This window comes from Pelecanus crispus, chromosome 11, assembly GCF_030463565.1.
Source record: "Pelecanus crispus isolate bPelCri1 chromosome 11, bPelCri1.pri, whole genome shotgun sequence".
In the NCBI taxonomy this organism is placed as follows: Eukaryota; Metazoa; Chordata; class Aves; order Pelecaniformes; family Pelecanidae; genus Pelecanus; species Pelecanus crispus.
Window position 1 is genome coordinate 36,648,458 of NC_134653.1, and position 24,433 is coordinate 36,672,890.

The following is a 24,433-nucleotide window of genomic DNA, read 5'->3' on the forward strand; positions in this document are numbered from 1 at the left end:
TCCTCTTCATCTGCTTTTTCATGGTTTTCTTGTTTGCTGACAGCACTGCATCTCTTCGGTTCGCTGCACCGAGGCACGAGCACCAGTTACTGGGAGGGTACAACCACAGAGCCAGGACCAGAGTAGCCAGGACTGCTAACAGCTTTCTCCAAGCTGTTCATCATAGAACCATAGAATCATTTAGGTTGGAAAAGATCTTGAAGATCATCCGGTCCAACCATAAACCTCACACTGCCGAGTCCACCACTAAACCAATTAAGGGCAGAGTAATAAATAATTCCATGTTTCCTGGCTTGGTGGCTGGATTATTTTTTAATGCAAGTAAAACTAGGAATCACTAAAGTTGGAAAGGACCTCTAAGATCATCAGTCCAACCATCAACCCAACACCCCCATGCCCACTAAACCATGTCCCCAAGTGCCACGTCTGCCTGTTTTTTGAACCCCTCCAGGGATGGGGACTCCACCACCTCTCTGGGCAGCCCGTTCCAATGCTTGGCCACTCTTCCCGTGAAGAAATTTCTCCTAATACCCAATGTAATCTAGTAGCTATCGCCCCATGTAGGCTGCTGGGTCTGGCAGCTGCACACTTTGGCGATGGGAACAGCGGTGATTCGTGGTGAGCGGACGCTCTGCGGTTCAGCAGCCTGGGATTTAATGCCTGCATGAGCGTCTTCACTTACAACTAAGTCTGTCTCCTTTTCCAGACGAACGCATTGCTGCTTTATACAAATGTCAAGCCTAATCTCATCCTGTTTGAATCAATGAAACTCTGCTGGAATTAAGAGATGCTGAACATTCAGACAGGCAGAGGACCTGGCTCATCATACATGCACATCACCACAGAATAGACTATTCCAATCCCTATTTTGAAGAGGGAAAAGAGTTGCGAATTAATGTAATCCGGGCACCATGAATTCAATCCTTTCATGATTTCTTAATGCTTGACTTTACAAGCTTAACATTCTTTTACCTTAGGAAATGCCTATAAAAAAGCTAAATTAAACTGGAGATGGAAAAGAGGACACCGTTACTTACACGGCTTATCTGGAGAGTGAGAATGAGGACATTTATCACAGAGATCTTTGCAACCTATGCAACGGAGTAACTTCCAATAACGGTAGATTACATCACTTATTAGGATTTCGCTTAGGCAGTGCAGAGTTCAGTGCAGAACTGGTCAGAAACATTTTAATAGCATTTAACTTCATGCTGAAAATGCTGATTTATCGCACTCCGGTGTGAACAGGCATATCTAAGGACAGAGTGCACCACATTTTCCGGTGCCAGCAATTGTGAATTTTTGTTAACGTCATTTAAGTGATTAAATGTCTTCAAGCTAGAAAGGCTTTCTTTTAAAAGTTTTCATTTGAAACTGAATTTAATTTATACTAAAAATTACAGCTTGGGAAAGGTCAAAATAAAAATGAAATCTTTTTGGATTTACCGGAATAAGACATTTTGATTAACCTGTATTTTTGTACAATTTTCACTTGTATTTTACCATAGCATGTTGGAAAAAACCCTGAAATTTTGAGAAAATCTCCAGAATGGGGTTCCTACTTACCTCTTCGCTCTAAGACTAGGGGCCTGGCCTCATGAATCACGCAGGGTAAAAAGCATTGTCCAGAATTCAGAATTAAAGTTGCCTATACATAAACCTTGTGACATTTTTATTACAGCATACCAGCCTAGAATCTGCGTTTAAAACACTGACTGCTCAAAGGAATCTAAATCTCCTTAGCTAAAGGTAATAAAATCAGGTCAAGAATTCACTGCTCAACAATCTACCATTTGCATTTCTGTTCAGAGAAAATGTAGTTCATCTTGTAAAGAAAGGAAAGCCGGGCCATATAGCGTAAGTTTGGAAAGTATAATGATTTGCTTGTGTATGAAAGTCTGTTAGGTAACGAGTTTTATTTCCTCATAAAGAGATTTCAGTGAATCTGCACCCTGATTTTTTTTACAGTGCACACAGTATTTCTGCAAAGGCCAGAGGTGGGACCGCATTTCTATAGACATAACCCATGCTTGATTTTAGCCAGGCAGCTTGGCCCCCGTTAGCAATGGAATCACAACAGCAGAGCGCGCAAACGATCTGAGCCTTTATCCTGTTTTCAGACAACTCTCTTCAGTCCCGATGAACTGCGTGTTCCCAGGGCTATGCTGTGGCCAGTTCCCAAAACTGGCCAAAGTTACCTGTGACACAGCGGCATGAGCTAAGCTCTGCTGGAGAACTAAGCCATCACTTGAATTCACCATAGAGTTAATTTGTCACACTGGTACCTAGGGACATCTCTAATTGATTTCTCTGGCAGGACCTCTTAAACAGTACGTTTCTTTCAGATATCTCAAATTTGGTAAGTCATTAGTTTGGGGGGGGTGAGGGTTGTTGTTTGTTTGTTTGTTTGTGTTTCCAAATCTCTGAGTGAGCAGCTCTAAGAATTCATCAGCTGATCCTTTAAGGTATAGCACAGTGCTATTGAGAATAAAGTAGTATGGCCAGTTGATGCTGGCCATAAAAGAGAACAAGTTTTGCTTTCAGTTGTCAATGTGGCAACATATCTTTTATTTAATTTGTTTGGATTCTTAATGGCGGAATCAGAATTTAGTTTGTACTAGAGCATCCTTTAAAATAAATGCTTGATCTCTTCCCACCCACCATTACAGCTGATGGGTACAAAATAAAAAGAACAGTAATTCATTCATCTTATCACCGGTGCACCAGAGGAAGAGAGAGATCCTCAGTGCAGTGATTAATGACTCGCTATAAAAAGATGCATCATAAACTGCTTGTATTAGGTCAAATCATAAACTGGGCTTTTAATGTTTATATGATCCTTTTCTAAATAATTAAGTGTGTCTGTAGCTCCCAGTAGGAAGGGAACTTACATGACGCTTGCAAACCATGCAGTTTCTTACAGGGTCATAATGTGGGACCCTCATTTAAAGGCATCCCTGTTTTCCTCTACATTCAAGCATTGCTTGAATTTCTCTTACTATTGGGACATCTCTGTGCTACAGGTCAGAGAAACCATTTGCTGTCCAGGAGCAACAAAGATGAACATGATCTACCCTGAGTTTAGGGCATCTTCTTCAGGCACAGACACATCCACAGCTTTGCTGCAGGAGAAAGTACCGTTATTTTTCTTCATCTCTGTCCCCAGGTTGGGAAAAGGACAGCTGAACCACAGCTGAAATGAAAACAGTGCTGTCCACCGCTGACTGGACCCACGTGGATACAAGGCGGCAGAGCAGTGGTGTGGTTGCTTGCCTGAACGCAGCCAACAAGCCATCGCCCGTGCTTGTGAAGAGCATCTCATCCAGGTAGGAGTCAGCCACGGTCTGACTTTGTAAATTCCCGGCTAAAATCAGCTTTTAGGTGCTCACAGACAGTTCCCATCAGCTTCAGTAGCTGGTTGGTGAACACTAAGAGAATAGCACCATTTGTCCATAACAGAATTCAGCCCTGTATTTATCCATCTCTCGGTGAAACTGTCATCTTTGAAAAATACAGTACAAGACCACATTATATAAGGGTCCATCTATTTCCTTTCTATCACAAGCCTGCAATCATGTCCATCTCCCTTTTATTTCCCAGAACAGCTGGTGCTTTTCCTCAACCAAACCCGAATCTCCCTAGCTTGGCAAACAGACACTGGCTTCACCGCAAAGCTACCCCATTAGGAGAATGTCGCGGCTCTAACCAGTACGAAGTTTACACAAAAAAATAATACGAGTTAAAAAAAGAGCTGCAGAGCCCTAAATATTTTCAATAGATGTGGTAGCCCCAGTCAGTTTATGCACTGCTTACTCAATACAGAAAATCACTTAGGTTAATTATTTAAATATTCCATCTACAGAATTTAGAAAAGGGAAAAGCCAATAGTGGAATACCCAAGATGATGATATTTTAATAAACAATAGATTTAAGGGGGATTAGCTGGGTTATCAAAAAGTATCCTCCCAAATCAGCTCATTAGTTTCACTGACTTTTCCTATTTCGCTTTATTAAAACAATTTAAATGAGGGTTCATTAGATGCAATGTAATCTAATTCAGACACTCCAAGCCTAATCCCTTTTCTTTTAGCAGTGACATGATAATAGTTTGCAAAAAAGTTTAAAGGATTACTGTTACAGCTATTTTAAATAGGGACTGTTTTCAGCCAAACATGTACCACCACTTCCCCACCATTTTATTATTTATTCTTATACTATTTCTTGCTCTTTACTTGTTCATTCATTTATTCCTTCCCTTTTCTGTCTTTCATTGCTGCACACAAGCAGAGTCACACATGGGCGACAGCATCCCTCTGTGCAGGTGTCGGGGATATGCCAAATATCCCCGCGTGCGTCAGTGAACCGGGCCTTGGGAAAGGAATGATTTTTTGCAACTTACTTTGAGATTTTGGAGTTAAAACCCCCCCAGACTTTGTCAATTTGTAGTGATTTTACCAATATCCTAGAGGGAAGGGAGAAGGTTCCTCTGTATTTTTCCCCGCTGCTAGTTTCCGACAGCTTTGAAAGACAGGCAGGAGGGGATCATGCGTAGGACTTGCAAATTAGGAGGCAGGCACTGTACATTCCTTACCATGCCAGATCCAGGCTCATAGACAGAATCATAGAATCATCGAATCGTTTAGGTTGGAAAAGACCTTTAAGATCATCCAGTCCAACCATTAACCTACACTACCAAGCCCACACTAAACCAATTACGGGGAGAGTAGCAACCCCACACAGAGTAACAGATCCTTGCTATGGACACACAGCTTAAGAATGAACTCACTCATACTCCTCTACTTTCATAAAGCCTTTTTCAAACAGTAGGGTTAATTATTCTTCATAGGGCAAAAAGACCCCAGCCCCCCAAAACCCCAAAGAATGAGAGCTGGTTTCTAGATCCTAGGTTTCTGCAGACTTTAAGAGGTTCCCTACCCCTGAAAACTTGTCCTCGCTCACTTCAAATCCTTGTCTCTTCAAGCAAGTGCCATTTCATAATCCTATTAAAACCTTTGCCTCTGTTTACCAGGAGCCTTAATCGTACTCAGCAAGTTCTTCTCGTCTAAGGAAGAGCGACAGCTTTCAGATTTCTTAGGCGGCTTATTCATCAGCTATGCCAGAGTTTTGCCAGAGCGTTCAATCTATTCTGGGGGCAGCCATGTGGAAAAAGTTTCAAACAGCTCAAAGCCCTGCACAATGATAAAGGAAAGCTCACACAATCCTGGTAATAGCCTGACCCTCTTAAGGAAAATTGGATGATTTGTGGTAGCAGTTTTTCTGTCCCCTATGTGAATTCTGAACCTTAAAGTATAAGCAGTGTATTCACACGGTCCCATTACAAACCCTATCCCTCTTGCGATGCTGGAATAATAAACACACACCCATATGTGAAAATAAACTCTTGCTGCAATGACCTTCTTCCTCAGCCCACTGGTGTGAAGGAGTTTGTAGCCATTTTAGAAAAAAAGAGTCAGATAAAGAATGGACTAATTTGATGTTTAGTGTTTCACCATGAGCAGAATATATGCTTTAATGAGCACATTACATGCACCAGGGACGCGTTACTGCGAAGCAGGGAATAAAGAGTAAGGGGAAAATAATTAAACGGGCAGCTTTATAATGAGGAAACCGTGTTCACGCAACATTAAGTGGCCTAATTTTCAAGCGCTAGGCAAAGACATGTTCCTTGGACTTCAGAAGGACTTGCTGGCAAGCACCACCTTGAAATCAAGGGCAAAGGAGCACAAGTATCCAACCTCCTCCTATAGGTCCAGAAGCACCGGGTGGGCTGATGCTGTCCCAAAGTCATCTCTCCACACTTTGCACTGACCTATCCAACAGGATCGAATAGCTGTACCCTGCAGTCCTTATGCTATAAGGAGGACATTTAAAGTTTTAAAATACCACAGCATTCATCACGCGTTGTACGTAGAACATTACAACTGGCTTCTACCAGCCTGTCCTGAGTTTTCTGTTGGCTGCATCTGCTAGGCCACGAGCATACAACATCATCCAGGCATGAAAACTCGGTGTAGCTGTTTGCACAAGAAGAGCTACTGGGAAAGGGGAAAATCTGTCTCATTGGGTTCAGACACTGACAGAATGAACCAATAAACCATATTTCTGACTGTTATCAGTTCTCTCAAGGCCAGTAAGGCCAGGAACATTCATTTACTGGGACTGTCAGTTCCAGATAGTGTTGCAATATCAATTACTTCAGCGTAATAGACTATCAGTCAGAAAGCAATTCTGTTGGGCCACAGGCTCCCCGTCTTTCTTTGCAAATGGGCAAGGCACAGAGTCTCTTCTTTGCTACTCACCCTCATGCCTAATTCAATGTTTTCTCCTCCATAGACCTCCATGCCAGGGTCAAGCAAGCCAATCTCACCAAAATACTCTCGGTCCACTACAAACGAGCATCCGATCATGGCTGGTGTCCTGCACAGAGAGATTAAAGAAAAAAATTAAGTCATTTATCAGCTACTACAGAATGCAACTCATAACAAATTTACACAGACGAAACCGTTCTTAGTCTTCAAGTTTATGTTTTAAATGTATCTATTAGCGTGCAATCACATTGCACTTCATCCCCCAATGGACAGAGGACCTTGTGGGACCAGAGCCACCCAAATAACTAACACACTGCCAGACACACTTGGACCAGCTGTCTGTGAGGCAGGCACAGCATGTGCAGTCAAGTACTCCGTGCATATAAGTGAAGCATCGGGCTGTTCTTCCTTTTGTTTTATAGACACAACCTCTGTGCCGGAGCTGAAGTTCACCACCACACAGAGTAGCACAAGAACGAGACAACACTTTATTCGAAGATTAATACACAAAAATCCCCATAAGCTTTGTCAGAAATGAGGAGTCCCCTTACCCACATATTAAAAGTAAGTGCACGTCAAGAGCCGCGGATCAATCGGGTGTGAAGTTTGGCAAAGGACTTCCTGGACTCAACTCTAGCAGCTAACTTTCAGCCTTTGTGAAGCTGTTTCATGATTAATATTTCTATGTTTGCCGAGGTCAGTCTTTAGAAAAGGAAAAATTTTCAGATGAAGAGACTGTCCTCAGATCTGCCAGTGACCAACTGGGTGATTTCAGATAAATTATTTTCCTCCTCTGAGCATCAGTTTCTTTATTTGTAAAACTATGGTTCTGCTCACCTTTACAAAGCAATCCAAAACCTGTCACTAAGCAGCACTACACAACAACAAATTTGAGATCATTTACCATACGAACGCAAGCATTATTTCAATGCAGTACAAGCTAGCAACATTTCCTAGTTCCATTTGTCCACGCTTTCTCTGCATCTCTGTACTGGTCACAACACCTGCCTCTTTAAAATTCAGGGTAGGAGCTAGGTTTTGCTACTGTAGCCCACAATTTAAAAACGTAAACTTGACTAACTTCAAGCTGGAGAAACAAGAGCCTGCAGCTCCACGTTGGACTTGCAATTCACCTGCAGGTTGCACAGTGCCTACTGCAAGATCACGGGTAGTCATCCTGCAGTCTGATCTACTGGACGTGCCCAGGCCCAGGCCCTGGGGAAAGAACACCCCCTTTTTAGTGGGATCCCAACAGACCAGACTGCTGAACCAGGGAAACTGTAAAATCAGTTGAGAAACTGAACACTCTTGGAGCTGACCTAGAAGAATGAGAATGAGCTGTGCTCCCTCTTCCACTGAAAGGGAGGTGATTTTGGACCATCTGGCAGATACAGCATTATTCCTAACAGTGCTATTGTAAAAAGACATCAGGAAAATTCTAGTTTATGCCAATTTTCTATTTTCTAGTAGAAGAGAGAATGCTCTATGTCTCAAGCTTATATATATACACACCATGAAAATGCCCTATAGAAACAAAGATGATGGAAAAGGTCTAACAGCTATTTTAAGAAGTCTTCTTTGTAGTAATGCACTGATGTTGTACTGTCACTATGAATCACAGAATCATAGGATAGTTTAGGTTGGAAAAGACCTTGAAGATCATCCAGTCCAACCATAAACCTCACACTGCCGAGTCCACCACTAAACCAATTAAGGGTAGAGTAATAATTTCATGTTTCTGGCTTGGTGGCTGGATTATTTTTTAATGCAAGTAAAACTAGGAATCACTAAAGTTGGAAAGGACCTCTAAGATCATCAGTCCAACCGTAAACCCAACCCCACCATGCCCACTAAACCATGTCCCAAAGTGCCACGTCCACACATTTTTTTGGACACTCCCCCACCTCTCTGGGCAGCCCGTTCCAATGCTTGACCACTCTTTCCGTGAAGAAATTTCTCCTAATATCCAAGTCTCTCTTGTCCCGGATACCTGCATGTTTCTTCAATTTGTACGGAAAGCAATTCACAAGGTATTTGCCCATGACGTCCGGGAAACATGTTCATGAGGCAGTTTCATTCACATGTGAAAAACTGCCCTGGCCAGGAAAATGAACACATTTTTTACCCATGTATTAGTGGAACCCACTGGTAGCAGCAGGTGGCTGCTAGAACAGCGTTATCACATCAGGTCCTTTTTCTCATCAGCAGTTCACCGTTTCTACAGCAGGAGGTTAAAAAGGCTTCAAACAAATGGCCAAGATATGGTTAGATAAAACAATTCTTTGCTCCTGGGCCTAATGCGTATCCCGACATTGCAGAACACAGTCCAACCTATGGCAGGAACTATTTGGTACCCTTGAAAAGGTTCATTTGCTGAAGCACTGCTATTACTTATCTGTAATGGATTCTGCTGTAGCACTCACATTACTGGTACCGCTTCAGCATCTCTCCCTTGCACTTTTTCTCAGTTTGAAAGCTATTGCAACCTCTCAGATCATTACAAGCCTATACTGCAGTGCACACTATCCTTCTCATGTTTTCCCTGCATAATTGAAAAAGGCAGCGCTTGATAGAAACACATTTGATCGGCACTGTTTCTGACAAAGAAGTTGAAATAGCTTGATTAACTCTCACATTCTGCCCTTACAGAGTGAGATGCATTCCCTGGACCGTGAGCTGGGGGGACAAGACTCAATGGCGGTTACAAAGGCAAACCTCTGGCTTTCACGGGTGACTTTGGACTGAAGTGGGGCTCTCAGCCAGATTCCGGCACCCATTCAGTCAAAAAGGCTGGAGGAAACCGAGGTCAGATGTCACAAACCCTACAAAGAAACTGCAGCAGGGTCACCACCAGCACCCGCAGTGCTTGGACCTCTCCCGCACCCCACAGTCCCCCTTTTGTGTGTGCGAGAAATTCCAGCACTTTTCCGTTCGGTGCTGTTATCTGTGAAGACTTTCCGTCGCATCGGTCTCTAGTTAGAAGTGGTCTCGGAGCTCTATGAACACCCTGCATGGTCCTGGGTACTCCTGGCTGGACACATCCATCTCCTGTGGATGTGTGTACTTATACACCACGATCTTAGCAAGATGGATGGCATTTATAAATTCCAGTTATTTGGTGAAATGCATCTTCCTGCTCATAGTTCCCAGAGCCATGCCTGAACACAGACTTGCCTAAAACGGCTGAGAGCTCTCCTGTACGCAGGGCCAGACATATCCTATATATATCCCACCGTCACATCCCGCATCGCTGAAAACCGTACTTTAGGCTGCCAAGGAATAAATTTGGTCTAGAAACTGAAATAAAAGAAGGACATGAGCAAGAAAAGGGAATTCAGTAGCTCTGAAATGAAATAAGCCTTTGAGGGGAATATTTAGGTATTTCTTAGGTATTAACCATGATAAAAAAGGGAAGGAGGTGGGGGGGAAGGAACACATGCCACTTTCTTCATTTTCCTTTTTATGCATTTAAAGCTAAACAGAGGCTTCACAGGATGAAGGCCAGAGCATCACTGCTTTGCAAATCTGAGCTGCTAGTTTGGAATTAGACTCATTCTCCTTGCAGCCCCGCCCCCCCAGATCCTCCGGAGGCAGCTCCTTACAGCGGTAGGATGCTCCCATGAGGACATTTTCTCCTTCCTTCCTAATGAGGAACGGTACCGCCAGGCTTTGCAGACTGCTCTCAGGTGCTGGAATCTCTCTCTCTGGGGGATGGATTTTTGCAGCTGTCAGCTCTGTCCATTAAAACACTGACTTGTTAATTGAATGGGGGTGGGAAATATATTTCAGATGCAACTACATAATCATCACTCACAGGCGAATGCCACTGAGGGCTGCTTTTGCAACTCCCTCTCTCTCGTCTGGGTTTTATTTCTTCTCATTAGATACATTCAAATACAGACTCCACAAGCCTTCATGGCTTATTCAGAAAAAAAAAAAAAAAAAAAATGTTTTCGGGAACGAGCATCAGTAGCAGCGCAATGGCAGAAGGAACCACATCCAGCTTTTCAGAGAAGCCAGTCCCAAATTGTCAGTGTCTTTCTCTACCTGAATTCGGCTGCCTGCAGCCACTGCTCCTCTGCACAGCGGCACGGCCGCAACCCCAGGAGCCGAAATGGGAAGCCTGCGGCTCTGCCCCGGCCGCATCCTGACGCGACGGAAGAACCTGCCTGCGGTGCCGAATGTTGAATTTTCTGCATGCTGCATGTTCGGCACTTCCATCAGAGTTTTGGGCATTCGGTCCTCATCAAGCCCAGGCCCTGAACTTCCCTGTGTTTTGAGTGACCCGACCGTAAACTAAACGTAATGCGAACGCAGAGCCCACGAGCGGGTGCCGGGGCTGCGAGCCGCGGGCCCCTGGCTCTGCTCCCAGCCCTGCCATTCGCCTGGCCTTCCGCGGGTCACCTCCCTCTGCCCCTGTTCCTCCACCTGCGAAGCACACATGATAATACCGGGTAAAAGCCTGAGAGCTGCTTCAGCAGCTTGAAAGCCTAAGATTCACTTCTAAAAGCACTTCAGGCACAGACGTGGATAATTTTATACTGAACTACCATGTTACACTGACATGTTGCAAACACTTTTGGAAAAAAACCCAACCTGCCCCCTAAAAATCATGAGACCCGCACTTGGCTGTCATCGCTGGGTTTTTCCAGTACCTGAAAAACTCCAGTATATCTACCACTTCTAGTACAGGGCCGCAAAGGCTTCCTCTGAAAATCAGAAATGGATTTATGAGCAAAAGCAACTGCGTTAGCACGTCTTAAACACTGCTCGCTAGGCTAAGGGCCAGCCAACGAGAAGGTGCGTGCCCTTAGCGCTTCTCAGCTTCAGAGTAAAATTTATTAACCTAAACCACACCTGCTTCATATAAAAGGACTTTTTTCCTTAAGTCACGCGCTTTCTAGTAAAACAGTGACATTTTTAGAAGGAGGGTATCACAAAATAGCAATTAGAGGTGTACTATTTTTTACCAGCACCTTGAAGGTGTTGGGATACTTAATTGATCTGTGGAATATTCTTTGACACAGCTGAGGCTGTTATAAGCATTAATTATAATCAACAGCAGCACTCAAAGGATAACGTGGGAAACACAGCAAAATGGTTTTTGTGGCTAAAACCTTAAAATGCAGCACAGAGTAGTTGTCGTGGTTCAGCCCCAGGCAGCAGCTCAGTACCACACAGCCATCGCTTGCTGCCCCTGCCCTGGTGGGGTGGGGAGAGAATCGGAGGAGTGAGAGTGAAAAAAACCACTCCTGGTGTGAGATAAGAACAGTTTAATAATTGAAATAAAATAAAGTAAAATAATAATAATAACAATATAATAATAATAATAACAACAATATCCAAAGCAAGTGATGCCCAATGCAATTACTCACCACCCGCCGACCGATGCCCAGCCCGTCCCCGAGCAGCGACCGCTGCTCCCCGGCCAACCCCCCCAGTTTCCATACTGCCCATGACGCCGTATGGTATGGAATGGCCCTTGGGGCAGTTGGGATCAACTCTGCTGGCTGTGCCCCCTCCCAGCTTCTTGTGCACCTGGAGAGCATGGGAAGCTGAAAAGTCCTTGCCTGGCACAAGCAGTACTGAGCAACAACTAAACCATCAGCGTGTTATCAGCATTCTTCTGCTGCTAAATCCAAACCACAGCACTGTGCCTGCTGCTAGGAAGAAAATTAACTCTATCCCAGCTGAAACTGGGACAACCATGCTGTTATGCAATAATAAAACCGGTGACTGTTTATTGATTAATTATGGGCATCTTTTCAGTTGCTGGTTCACAGGAGCCTGTAACAGAGCAGTTTCTTTTTTATTTGTCCGGGTCCTGACGGGTATCCTGCCTGTTCCAAAAAACGTACCTCTGTGGGGCATCCGTGGGGAGCGGCGACCACTGCTCGGGAACTGGCTGGGCATTGGTTGGCGGGTGGTGAGCAATTGCATTGGGCATCACTTGCTTTGGATATTGTTATTATTATCATCATTACTGTATATTGTTATTATTATCATTACTATTTTACTTTATTTCAATTATTAAACTGTTCTTATCTCACCCCAGGAGTGGTTTTTTTCACTCTTACTCCTCCAATTCTCTCCCCCATCCCACCGGGGCAGGGGCAGTGAGCGAGCGGCTGCGTGGTGCTGAGCTGCTGCCTGGAGCTGAACCACGACAATGGTTTATCCTGAAAGACTTTATCGATGATCCCCTTCCTAAGCTCAGGTACATAGATGGATTTCTTCCCAGAGCGGCAAAGACCCAACGTGGCTGCATCACCGCCGCTCCGACAGACCAGCATGGCGCCCGGCTTGCACGTGAGAAGGGCGCACACGCTCCCAGCAAAAGCAGGCAGCACAAACCGCTTCACTGCGGGCATATCAGGCGCTAATGTATATACGCGAGCGAGACACGCGTGCTTTCCCGAGTGGCTGCTTCAGCGCCTGTGCATACACGTTCCTACTGGTACCAAGCTACGGCGTATTAACGCAATAAGTGAGAACATATGCAACGATGAAACGCACCACTGCTGCTGGAGGAAGATAAAATGGAAAGCTGCGCAGCGCTTGGCTGAGCGAGGCTGACTAATGACTCTAATGTTAGTGGCTGCTGATCAAGAAATCAAACACAGAGCAGTCCATCATAAGCACGGCAGGTGAGGGAAGACGAGCCAGAGCTCGGGATACCAGAAACCTTCCTTGCTGTTCCAAAACCCAGTAGTATCTTCTGCATGCAGAAAAAAAAAACCCAACCCAGCTCGTTTCAATGCATAGTCAAATCCATTAGAAACCCTCTGAAACAGGATCCTTTGATACACAGTTTGTTGCCAGATGATAAGGACGCTTTTGGGCAGCGTGTTCTCCGGAACACGAATGGAAAATGACGTGATGGACACAGCGTGTCAAAACAGCAATCCTCATTTCAATTGTCACGTAAGAGACATCTTAGATCTCAAATGTCAAACATGCAAAATGGATTGCCTGCTAGAAGCCAATTCGGGGAACATCAATTGTTCTGAATTTCAGAGTATTAACGTGGGGGAAAAAAAAAAAAAAAGCACGGACTTAAAACCGTATCAGAAATCTTTACAAAATCTGACACTTTGTTCTTGCTATTTCTTTACCTTTGTTTGCACTTCAAGGCCACATCCCCGTTGTCCCTTGGACCACAACAGCTGATCTGACGTTTTATGGTGTGCACTTGACATGACTGCCTATACGGTGCCCCACTGACAGCTCCTGCTCCTTCCCAGCAAGGCTCTGAGTAGGATCACACCACCGTTAGTGCTCAAGAAAGCAGAGGATCTGGCTTCAAACAGAAAACTTCTGAGATAAGAAGTAAGCACATCTGTTGTGTAATCCCAGAAGAAACCAGGAATTGGACTCTACTTTCTAAATGTCTCACCCAATTCCGCAGATCGATGATATTTATTCAAACAATGCAAACATCAGAAATGCCAGGGCTCTGATCCTCACTGATACCAGGGTACGCATTTTTTTTTAACACTGAAAATCTTTAATCCCTTTGGACATCTGGGAGGGAGTATTCAGCTACGCTAACCACAAAACCACTCACGGGGTTATTAGCCTTTTCTTTTACAAAACACACAGAGAGACAAAACCCAAACCAACCATTTGCTGAAGACGATGTCAAAGGCAGCCTTAAGAGGGACAGTGTCAGCAAGCACTAAATGAACTTGCAGTTCTCATGCTGATGAACAGCAATCTTAGGAATGCACCGAACAGACACACGGATCCAAACACCAGCACTGCGGTTGCATGCCTTGCAAACTGGGCTGAAACAGAAATCATGGTTGCAGTTACATGGCTTGGAAAGCTGGTTACAAAACCAACATCTCTACCAAAGCTACAGGGATTTTTGAAAAAGTTTGTGTGCCAGTCCAACTTCCCCTTCCTTTTGAAAATATACCTTAAACTTTCTACAGCTACTCAGTTCCCATCATGGGTGCTTTCAAATCCCAATTCTAAGTACAGACTTCCTGATTCTTTTCATCAACAGCACTCGCACGTTCGCTCTTTCTATTACCATAATTACACTGGCGTATCACTTAAAAGCCACAAAACTGCGTTGTATTTCTATAGGCAGGCATAACGCAACAGCGCAGCCAAACGCTTTAGCAAATCCATCCAGGTGCTGCTGCTTCAGAGGCCCATCAGAAACCAGTGCGGTGTGGCTACAAAGCGCTCTCCTACATCCCTGCCTCCCAAAGCCCATGTTCCCAGGGAGACAGGCAAGTCTTCACGGTTCGACGTTGAAATCTCTGCCTTTTAGGGCATGTAATTCATAATTTGCGGGAGAGATACTTTTGCAATCACGATGTCTCGCTGCTCCTGATATTTGCCAGCAAGGGTTGGGCGCTCTCCTCCTTGTGCTGCTTGTCTCATCTGTCCCTGGGCAGTTCATGCACTCTTGAACTGGAGGGTTTCTTCACTCGGGTTCAGAATAAAATCGCTGCTCTCAGGAGCCAGCTACTTATGTGCATCAGATTTCAGCGCTACTCAGTGCTTGAGTTTGGACCTTATTCATTTCTGTATCAGTCCAACTCAGCACCAGTATAACTCTGGCAAAAGCTTGAACATGAACCTGAGGAAAGCCCATGGTAAATCAGACCCAGTATTGCTGAAAAAATGCCTCTTATCCCAGCAGTAGAGAGATGAGATTCTTTATTCTCCGTTAATAAGATCTGTAGTTGAATTTCCAAAACAGTTTTGCAGATGCAGCTTCCATACTTCAGGGCATGCACAAGCTACCACCACTGAAAGTCATGCCTAAGGAACTTGCTGAGGTTTAACCTCTTAGTTCAGTCTTATCTGAGATGTGATCATTGTCGTCGGAAGATACTCAAATACTAGAACAGCTCGTGTGAAAATTAATACAGTGATTTCACATATAAACTGGAAGTAATGAGGTGTACAAAACCTTTCAGGAATAAAAGACTGAAACCCTGATTTCAGGAATGAAAGCTTTGGCTGATTAATTTTCCTTCATCAATAAACTGCTTCTCAGGGCTGAGTGAAATAGATATAAACCACCTGCACTTTTAAAACAATGTGAGGAGAGCTGGGCATGTTATCCAGGAAAACTGATTTCCTGAGTAATTACTTTCCTGCTTATTGAGGTTTCAGGCTGAGCAAAGGGTCAGTGATGAAGGACTGAGCTGTCTTGTGGTAAATAAGGTTAATGGGACTGTATAGCCCTGTTTTGCAGCCACAGGGCATGAGAATGAACCTAAGAGCAAATTGCAACACTTGTTCAAATACGGATTGGAACATTACTCTCTGTATGAGGGGCAGATCCTGTCAGATGGCCCCATCCAACCAGTCCCTTAGAAATGTGAACAGTTCGTCCGCGTCCTTTCAATTCCAAAAGACTGCTTGGATCCTTTCAGTTGGGGACGTTGTTTGAAGCACTTGGATCTTGGGACCTTGCTCCTCTCGGAACCTGACAGCTCCAGCTCTACACTGGAAGGGAAGTAGAGCAGCTCCTCTGCCAGAGCCTATGTTGGGACCATACAACAGAGTTTTAGCTTACTTCAGGATGAACCTGATAGGCATCAAAATGACTCTAAGGCGGTAATTTGTGCCCTTCCTAAGAAATCTCAAAAATAGGGCAGAGCAACCTAAAGTGCACACCTGGGCTTCATATTGTTTAGCATTTATTTCAACAGTTGCTAACAACAGTATCCTTCACCCAGCACCGTGCATCTCACAGGAGCTGTCAGACAAGCATCTGCCCTGGAGATGAAGGGCTAGAAGATAGGAGTTTTCAAATGAAGGGGAGAGACAGACCCTTTCTTATCAGTTCCTGTTTTCCCGCTGTAACAATTCTCAAAACCGCTATCACAATTCCTGAAATGGTATTTCCTTAGGAAATTCTATTTTTGTAAGGTAAAATGTTCCCTTATAGAGAAAAACAACATGACACTCTGACTACATGGCCCAGTTTCATTTTAAAATTCATCCAGGAGGAAAACTCAGAAAATACGCAAAGTTCTCCAAAAAAACAGCAACTCTCCAAGGAGGCAAGGCTAACACATCTCCTACTCCTAGTGCTGCTGGGAAGCCCTGGCCTGCGCTGATGGCCAAGAGTGCTGCCTACAGACCAAAAGTGGAGCCAGCCTCTTTGTAGTCACATCCAAAATACCTTTGTTTCTCATACACAGAAACACAGACCACAGAATCACAGACCGGTTTGGGTTGGAAGGGACCTTAAAGGTCATCTAGTTCCAACTCCCCACCATGGGCAGGGACACTTTCCACTAGTCCAGGTTGCTCAGAGCCCCGTCCAACCTGACCTTGAATGTTTCTAGGAACGGGGCCTCTACTACCTCTCTGGACAACCTGTTCCAGTGCCTCACCACATAGAATCATAGAATCGTCATGCCAGAGTCCACTGGAAAAATAAAAGCATAGATGAAAGAGATCCTGCTATCCTACTAAGGGCTGCAATGTGAACTTGAACCGTGCGTTCAAAACTAGAGCCCACGCACCTCTACGTACGTCACGGTGCTGCTCCGAGATGTGACACGCGCATCCATAGCCCTGTCGAGCCATCTGTTTTCTCCAGTTTCATTTCGCTGTCCCTGTAGAAAGCCTACGGCCTCGCTCCACCTAAATCCCCCCTTGGCAGACAGCTGAGACAGAAACGTTGCAAGTACTGAAAAGACAGCGCATGGGAGATTTACCTGATGGGAGCCGACTCATCCCCTTTATCGAGCCAGTCCTGCGGCGGGATTATGTACATGCACCAGAGGCCCCAGTTATAGCCGTGGGCTGCGTTGGCGTATTGCTGCACTTCAAAAGTGTTGTACTTGATATTGTCAATTGCTGGTAAGATGATCCGCTTTCGATCTTCTTTGATGCGGGTAAGTGCAGGTTCCACCCTGAGAACAATAAAAACAGCAAAATGTTTTACAGCCAGCCGGTAATCCCGGGCCCTGCTTTGCAGTCGGATCAAACCAAGTTTTCTAACACCGCGAGCAGTAACCCCATGCGACGGCAGCCTGTAACCCAACACAGCGGGATCGAATCCAGATCCCTGCCACACCCTGAAGAGGCTGGAGCTTGGTGTGCTTTGTAGTCACATCCAAAATACCTTTGTTTCTCATACACAGAAACACAGACCACAGAATCACAGACCGGTTTGGGTTGGAAGGGACCTTAAAGGTCATCTAGTTCCAACTCCCCACCATGGGCAGGGACACTTTCCACTAGTCCAGGTTGCTCAGAGCCCTGTCCAACCTGACCTTGAATGTTTCCAGGAATGGGGCCTCCACTACCTCTCTGGACAACCTGTTCCAGTGCCTCACCACATAGAATCATAGAATCGTCATGCCAGAGTCCACTGGAAAAATAAAAGCATAGATGAAAGAGATCCTGCTATCCTACTAAGGGCTGCAATGTGAACTTGAACCGCGTGTTCAAAACTAGAGCCCACGCACCTCTACGTACGGAGCTTGATGTGACTTCACATAGCAACAGCACACGAGTTACTGCCTTTACGAAGCTGTACCGCAGTCTAACAAAACAAAACTTTACCGACCACTTATTCTGAGGCCTGGAGACTGCCAATCCATTTTGCAGCGGGCAAGTGTTGAGAGACACTATCGTTGGTCTCCTAAGGGCTACCCCACCAGAACGCCTGGTAGCGATTCAATACCTGCGCTTGCTGACAAGGCCTGAAGCACAAAACACACACCAGGGACCGAATGAATCCGAAGGTTACTCAGAGGTTTTAATCTTGTTTCCTAAGGACTGACCCCGTCGGATCTGGTTTGAGTGACAAGCGTGGCTGCATTATGCCTTCTAAAACCTCTTCGGCGATGAGAAGATTTCAATTGCCAGATGGTGCAAAAGCAGCGAACCGCAGGAAATGTGCCAACATTTCAAAAGGCTTTAAAACATCAATGTGCTTTTGACAGAAGCTACATCCCAAAGTGTTTCCAGAAAGTAAAAAGCCTCCGTGCAAACATTCATTTCTGACCAAGGCAGTCTGAAGGTGCTCTGAATTTACAGAGAAACTGATCCAAAGAGGTAGCAGACTTACATAAGGGTGGAAAGCACTTCTCAAAGCAGTATGAGAAACGGCCACTGGTTCACTCCTTTGTGTTTCCCCTTGAAATGAGCTTTGAAGATTTTGCAGAGCTCTCTCATGTATCTTTAAGGGGCTGGCGGTTTGCTGCGATTCACAGAGGTAGCAGGATTTGAACACTGAGCTTTTCTCATCTGCCTTTTGTTGTTGGTTAAAAGGCAGTTGTTCCTTTGTGGTTTCAAGTTTGTTACCTTATATTTTGTTTGTTATATTTAGTTTGTTACCATGTGTTTTCTTGTGTAGGCCAACAGAAAGGGACAAGTTATGAAATTAATTCAATCTCCATTTGCAATCTTCACTGCCTCAATCTGAACTATCATAAATTTTCTGATCTCTTCTGTAAGCAGACAGCAATTTCTCTGTACTTGAATATGGCCAAAATATTCTCTTTTGTGTACACAGACTCCATATTGCTTACATGAGGTCGTGTACTGCTTGCTTTCTCTTCTTTTTACCCCTCCCACATCAGTAAAAGGGCACATAGATTCAGTGAAACCCTGGAGTACTGACGATGAGCTACTTACTGCAAATAAACCATCACAAAACAATGTAGAATAAGAGCATAACTGACAAAAAGACAAGGTGTCACAGCATTTCATTTGGAGAGAAGTCAAAGAGAGTTAAACTAGTTTTATTTGGATTCCTCTAGAAAAATGACATTTGAATTTATCAGCTGGATGCCAATAACACAGAGCATGGAAATTTTAATAAAAAGGATGATCACAAGCATGGTGGGAAGAAAAGAAAGACATTGCAAATTTCAGAAATTCCCCCTGGCCAGGAAGCTTATGAAAGAGATGTTCATCTCACGTATTGTTTTGTTACTCTACTTGATTTATTCTGGGAATAAATCAATGCATCCCTCATGACTGGAATGGCCTGAGGTCTCTCTTACTACTGCCTGCCACCTGCAATTTTTGGTGCAGTACTTCTGTTGTCAAAGCCCAGCCCTGCAAGGTTCCAAAGACCTCCACAGAAGCATGAAAGTGCATCAGGCCAGAGGAGGTATGGTGATTTCAGCTCAGGTTCTTAAGTACCTTTTTGGTTTTAAAATGTTTTCTTAGTCAGCAGAATCATATGTTGTTTCTTTTCCCCCCCCCTTTTTTTTTTTCACGGCATTTAAAGAACTGCACCCCAGACTCAAAGGATTTTTTTTTTTTTTTTCCTGTGGAAGAGACAAGAAACAACTGAGAGAGATTCAGGACAGTGCAGTACCCGATCCAGAATGCCAATTCGTACAGTCTTTAGGCCACACTCATGCACCCACATAAAAAGCCAATGTGACCCACCAAATCAGGATAAGCCACTTCCATTATTAATACGAGATTATATTTATGAGATTAACTGTTTTAAAAACCAGGGGGTGGACGGCAGAAAAACTCTTGCAACTCCACTAAAGCAGGGAAGAACGCAGAAAAGATGAATCTGCTTTGTTCTTTCCATAACGTTATCTTTGCTTTTCAGCCTAGAGGCAGCAGAAGAAAATACAGCAGCACGATGGAGGTGTCAGCCGGACACCCCTCTCGCATCACGAATCAGGTGCCCCCATGCACGGCTGCGCACAATAACCCCTGTGCACAATATCAGCAGGAGGCTCTCCCACTCCCTTCTGGCCTCTGAAACAAAGACTTTCAAAATACCAAACAACAGGTAGAGATGTCCCTAATGACGGGACACTCACTGTTTGACTGGAAGAAGAATCTTGATTGGTTTAGAGTAGACTTGGTAGTGTAGGTTAATGGTTGGACTGGATGATCTTAAAGGTCTTTTCCAACCTAAACGATTCCATGATTCTTTGAGGTTGCGGAGAACAAAAATGACCTTGGAGCAGGTCAGTGTCCATGCGGAGCACTTGCAGCAGAAACCTCATGACAAAACTGACTCCAAGTTCCCAAAAGAACCAAACAGCTCCCTGGGAGGTGGCCCACTCCTGAAGCCCTTGGGCATCGCTTCAACAGATTTGGCGCAGTGGGGAAGTGACAGAGCAGAGGGTTTACATCCTCCAGTGAGATCTGGTGCACACTGCAGGACACAGCGGCACCCAGTGACTCCCATAGTGTGCACAGATTTATTATGTTTGGGTCTGATTTGCCAGCTCTGCCCTGCAAAGCAGGAAAACTGCATGCCTTCTGAAGCAGAAATCTGTAAATGGGTTTCCTTTGTAAGAAATTCTGTCACTCTTACTCACTACCACCTGATGCTGGAAATAGGTCTTTGACAAGCAAAGAAAGACTGAGATTTTTTAAAGCTATTTTTATCTCTCTTGCTTAGAGTTCTTTGGTCACCAAATTCTCAAGTCCTCAATTACTGGAATGCTTATGTTGATACAAAGCAAGACCATTTAACCATCTTACTTAAAAATGTCCAGAAGTTTTCACGTTCCTTCTACAGTTCCTCCTTGTGTGCTCATTTTGCAAGTATTTTACTACAAAGGGTAGATTGAGATTGTGTAATGAAAACGCTAAAAGAGATAAGGAATTCTTCTCCCTTAACATCAGATGCCTGCAACAGACCCCCCACATCCAAGGTAATTGCCTCAAACTTTCATTCTCAGCAGAGAGAGGCAGAGGCTGGCACTTTTATAGTAAGATGCTCCTCATAATAATGTAGACACTGAAAATGGGTGAGATTAATAATGTTCCAGAGGAGCCTATTTTGAATATAAAGGGAATTTAGCCTGCTACTTTGCAACACAGCTTAAAATTGGACTGTTGAAGTGTATCTCCAATAACGGTTAGAGAAAGAATGTGAAGAAAGTATTTAACAGTCACTCTGATTTTCAGCCCTCAGTCATATTTGTGATTGTGTTCATCTGATACTTGTGTCTCGGATATGCTAATCTGGGTCCTCATTTTCCTCATAACAAGAACAATCCATTCCCAGCTCTGGTGCTGCTGTCACCAAACTCTTCCCGTCACTCTACAGTTGACTGAATTCCTGTGTTTTTCCAGTTGTATGGCTTACATTTATTACCACCTGCCTTGGTGCTTTGCATCTGAGTGGCACAAGGAGGGCTCTCTGGAGTGTAATACAAGAGTTGGATCAAAATACATGATGAAATTTCATTAATCTCTATCAATCTACTAATTAGAAATCTCAGATTTTGAACGTTCACAAAATCTGAGGCATCTGAAAGCCGTCTACTTGATGGAAGCTCTGTTTCAGTCCCCTGCACTCAAGAAATGTAAATGTTGAAGATTACTACTTCAACAAGTGTTGATATCTCTACCCTCAGGTTAGACATGAAGTAAAATGCCATGCCAAGGTTACAGAGTGAATTAGTATGAAAGCAACTGCTGGAACTTCATTTTCTCAACCTCCCATCCGCCCCAGCGGAGGTGACTTTCTTCCTCTGTCTATAACCGCATGTGTGGAAGTCACATCCCCACAGGTATTAGGAACAGGAAAGGTTCAGTATCTGGACAGACTGCACATTTATCTAACTTCCAAAATATGTTCACACCCACAGGTGAGAGAGCTGGCTCTGAGTCACAGATGGAAAGAGAAAATCCAGCGCAGAGTTGTGCTCTGTTACTTAACAAAACTCAGAACGGAAAGCCTTTTCATTAAACATTGCACAGCTGTGAGATTTCCCAGCTCGTCTTGCCCGGTCAGGGAGAGCAGAAATAGCAGTGGGGTATTCAGACGCCAAGCCCGAGCTCACCTCAGCGAGACCAACAGGAATGTTCAAATCCCAGATTCTGCCAATGCCCTCTGCACCACCGACACTGTTGTGCTCTATTTTTCTGCCTGCCAAGATGCCTAGGTAATGGCCAATGAAGAAGGACTGTAAGATTGAACAGGACTGGGTAATGGACTGTGTTTATGTTGCTTATCTTAGGTAACCCATGAAATATGTGGGTTTGTTTCTTGCTATTCATTGCTAGCAAAGTCCAGCCACGGCGTAGCTCTATTAGGCTCAATGGACTTACACAGTGTCTTTGTCTCTGTAAGCTGAGCTGCACATTCATCAAATCCTTTGTCAACTTTGCTGGTAATTCTGGCTTGCCTAATTGCTTCAGGTTTTTGAAAGGATTATGATTAAATCTCTCCTAGTAATTTCTAATTTTTTTCCTAATTTTAATCTGCTGCATTATTATGTAGATTTACTCATCCTCTTTACAGACACCAATGTTCTTTCCCTTTTTTTTTTTTTTCCTTTTCCCCCTTGTCTTGTTTTTTCCACTGTGCACCTGCAGAAGCCAGGTGCTCCTGGCAGCTCCCAGCACTAAAAGGACAGAGTGGAAGAGGTTGCTGAAGTCCAAGTATGTTCAACATGCTATGCTGATGAGCTGCAATAAGTTGTTTGAGTATTTCCTTTCCACATGGCCACCTGCCTGATTAGGTACATAAGCCAGATGTGAATTTTGAGATTCATCTCTATTTTTCACAGATGCAAAAATATTAGGTTCCTTGTATCTGCGTCAACATACTTTATGGTCACAGAGTAGCACATATTGTTCACAAGTTATTTACTGGAGCAAGAGGAAAAATTCTCCCAGGCATATTCATAGACATGATGGATTTCGGTAAACTAAATATAATCAAAAGATTCAGCTTTAAAGGTAGCGCTTGACATCATCCAGTTCTTTTTTCCACCTCATAAAAAACAAGCAGACAATTTGGGCTGGAATTTGAGTGACATAAGAAGTTCTTCCCTTCTATCCTCTCTAAAAATATATATTTGCCAGTGTTGTCCTCTCACTCTGAGTGCTGGTGAATGGTTAAAGCCAGAGGAGAAAGGACAGTAAATTTAGTTCTCCTATAGACTCCACTAGGCTAAAGGGTCTTTTCACTTGGGTTTTATTTCTCTGAGACAGTTCCAGAAATACGGTAACACACTGCTGAAATCTCATTCCCAGGACTCAGCCCCGCGACTGACAGTGCTTGGTTGAAACTCCACAAAGCATACAGCTGTCCCAAGATTTTGGTGGGCTTCTCTCAGGCACAAGGATGTGCTGGGAGGAACATCCACAGCAGGTGCCTTGGTAAGTGACTCCTCCTTACAGAAACTCTCCTGGGGACTTTGTGGAAGGAATCTCTGATCAGGAGCACATTCACAACAAAAGGACGTGTTGATTTGTCAGACTGTTGAGCATATCACTAAACACAGCACACGCGTTTCGTACATTTAATGCTTTTGCCTGCCAGTGGGTCAGTTTCTGGATTAACACTGGATTTTCCAAGGTGTTGAGCACCCATCATGACTTCAAGTGGGAGCTCCAACAATGCCACTACTGTGGGCCTCAAAGAGTAATTGCTCCCAAGATAAATGTTAGAGTTAGGAAAAGAGCTGGACGGCAGAATTTAACCCACAGTATAGAATAAGCCTGTAAGAACATTGAGAGCAAAGGCAGGTGTCATACTGTGATCACACGGGCTTCTCTAATGCCACTGCAAGTCTATCTCTGAACATATATGCATTCTGTATTTAATACGGGCTGATTCAGAGCAGCTCAAACCCCACGGGAAACCACAGCAAACAAAACTTGTATGCTGTCTTACATCCTTATCAGATTGCCAGAGAGTTCACGCCAATGGAGAAGTCTGATTTTTCACAACACTAAAAAGAACAGCTTCTTCCAGACAAAAACAAGTTAGTAATGAGCTCCTCAGCACACATGATTATATAATTCACCTTTTTAAATATGTAAAAACACCTGCTGACTTCAAGCAGACCTTTAAAAAGGCACAACACAGGAATAAACGCATATAATCTAAGAGAATCACAGAATCATTTAGGTTGGAAAAGACCTTTAAGATCATCCAGTCCAACCGTTAACCTACACTACCAAGTCCACCACTGAACCATGTCCCTGAGCACCGCATCTCCATGTCTTTTAAATCCCTCCAGGGATGGGGACTCCACCACCCCTCTGGGCAGCCTGTTCCAATGCTTGACCACCCTTTCCGTGAAGAAATTTTTCCTAATATCCAATCTAAACCTCCCCTGGCGCAGCTTGAGCCCATTTCCTCTCATCCTATCGCTAACTACTTGGGA

The 24,433-nt window shown here is 44.1% G+C and overlaps 1 protein-coding gene across 1 annotated transcript in view; it reads right to left on the reverse strand.

Moving 5' to 3' along the window:
• Positions 1-24,433, reverse strand: part of GALNT9 (polypeptide N-acetylgalactosaminyltransferase 9) — a 157,912-nt gene that overhangs the window by 69,906 nt on the left and 63,573 nt on the right. Inside the window, exons 5-6 of the mRNA XM_075718751.1 lie at positions 17,027-17,224; positions 6,321-6,438 (exon numbers count right to left, since the gene is read on the reverse strand). Coding sequence (XP_075574866.1) covers positions 6,321-6,438; positions 17,027-17,224 — 316 coding nt within the window. The remainder of the gene's footprint in view (positions 1-6,320; positions 6,439-17,026; positions 17,225-24,433) is intronic.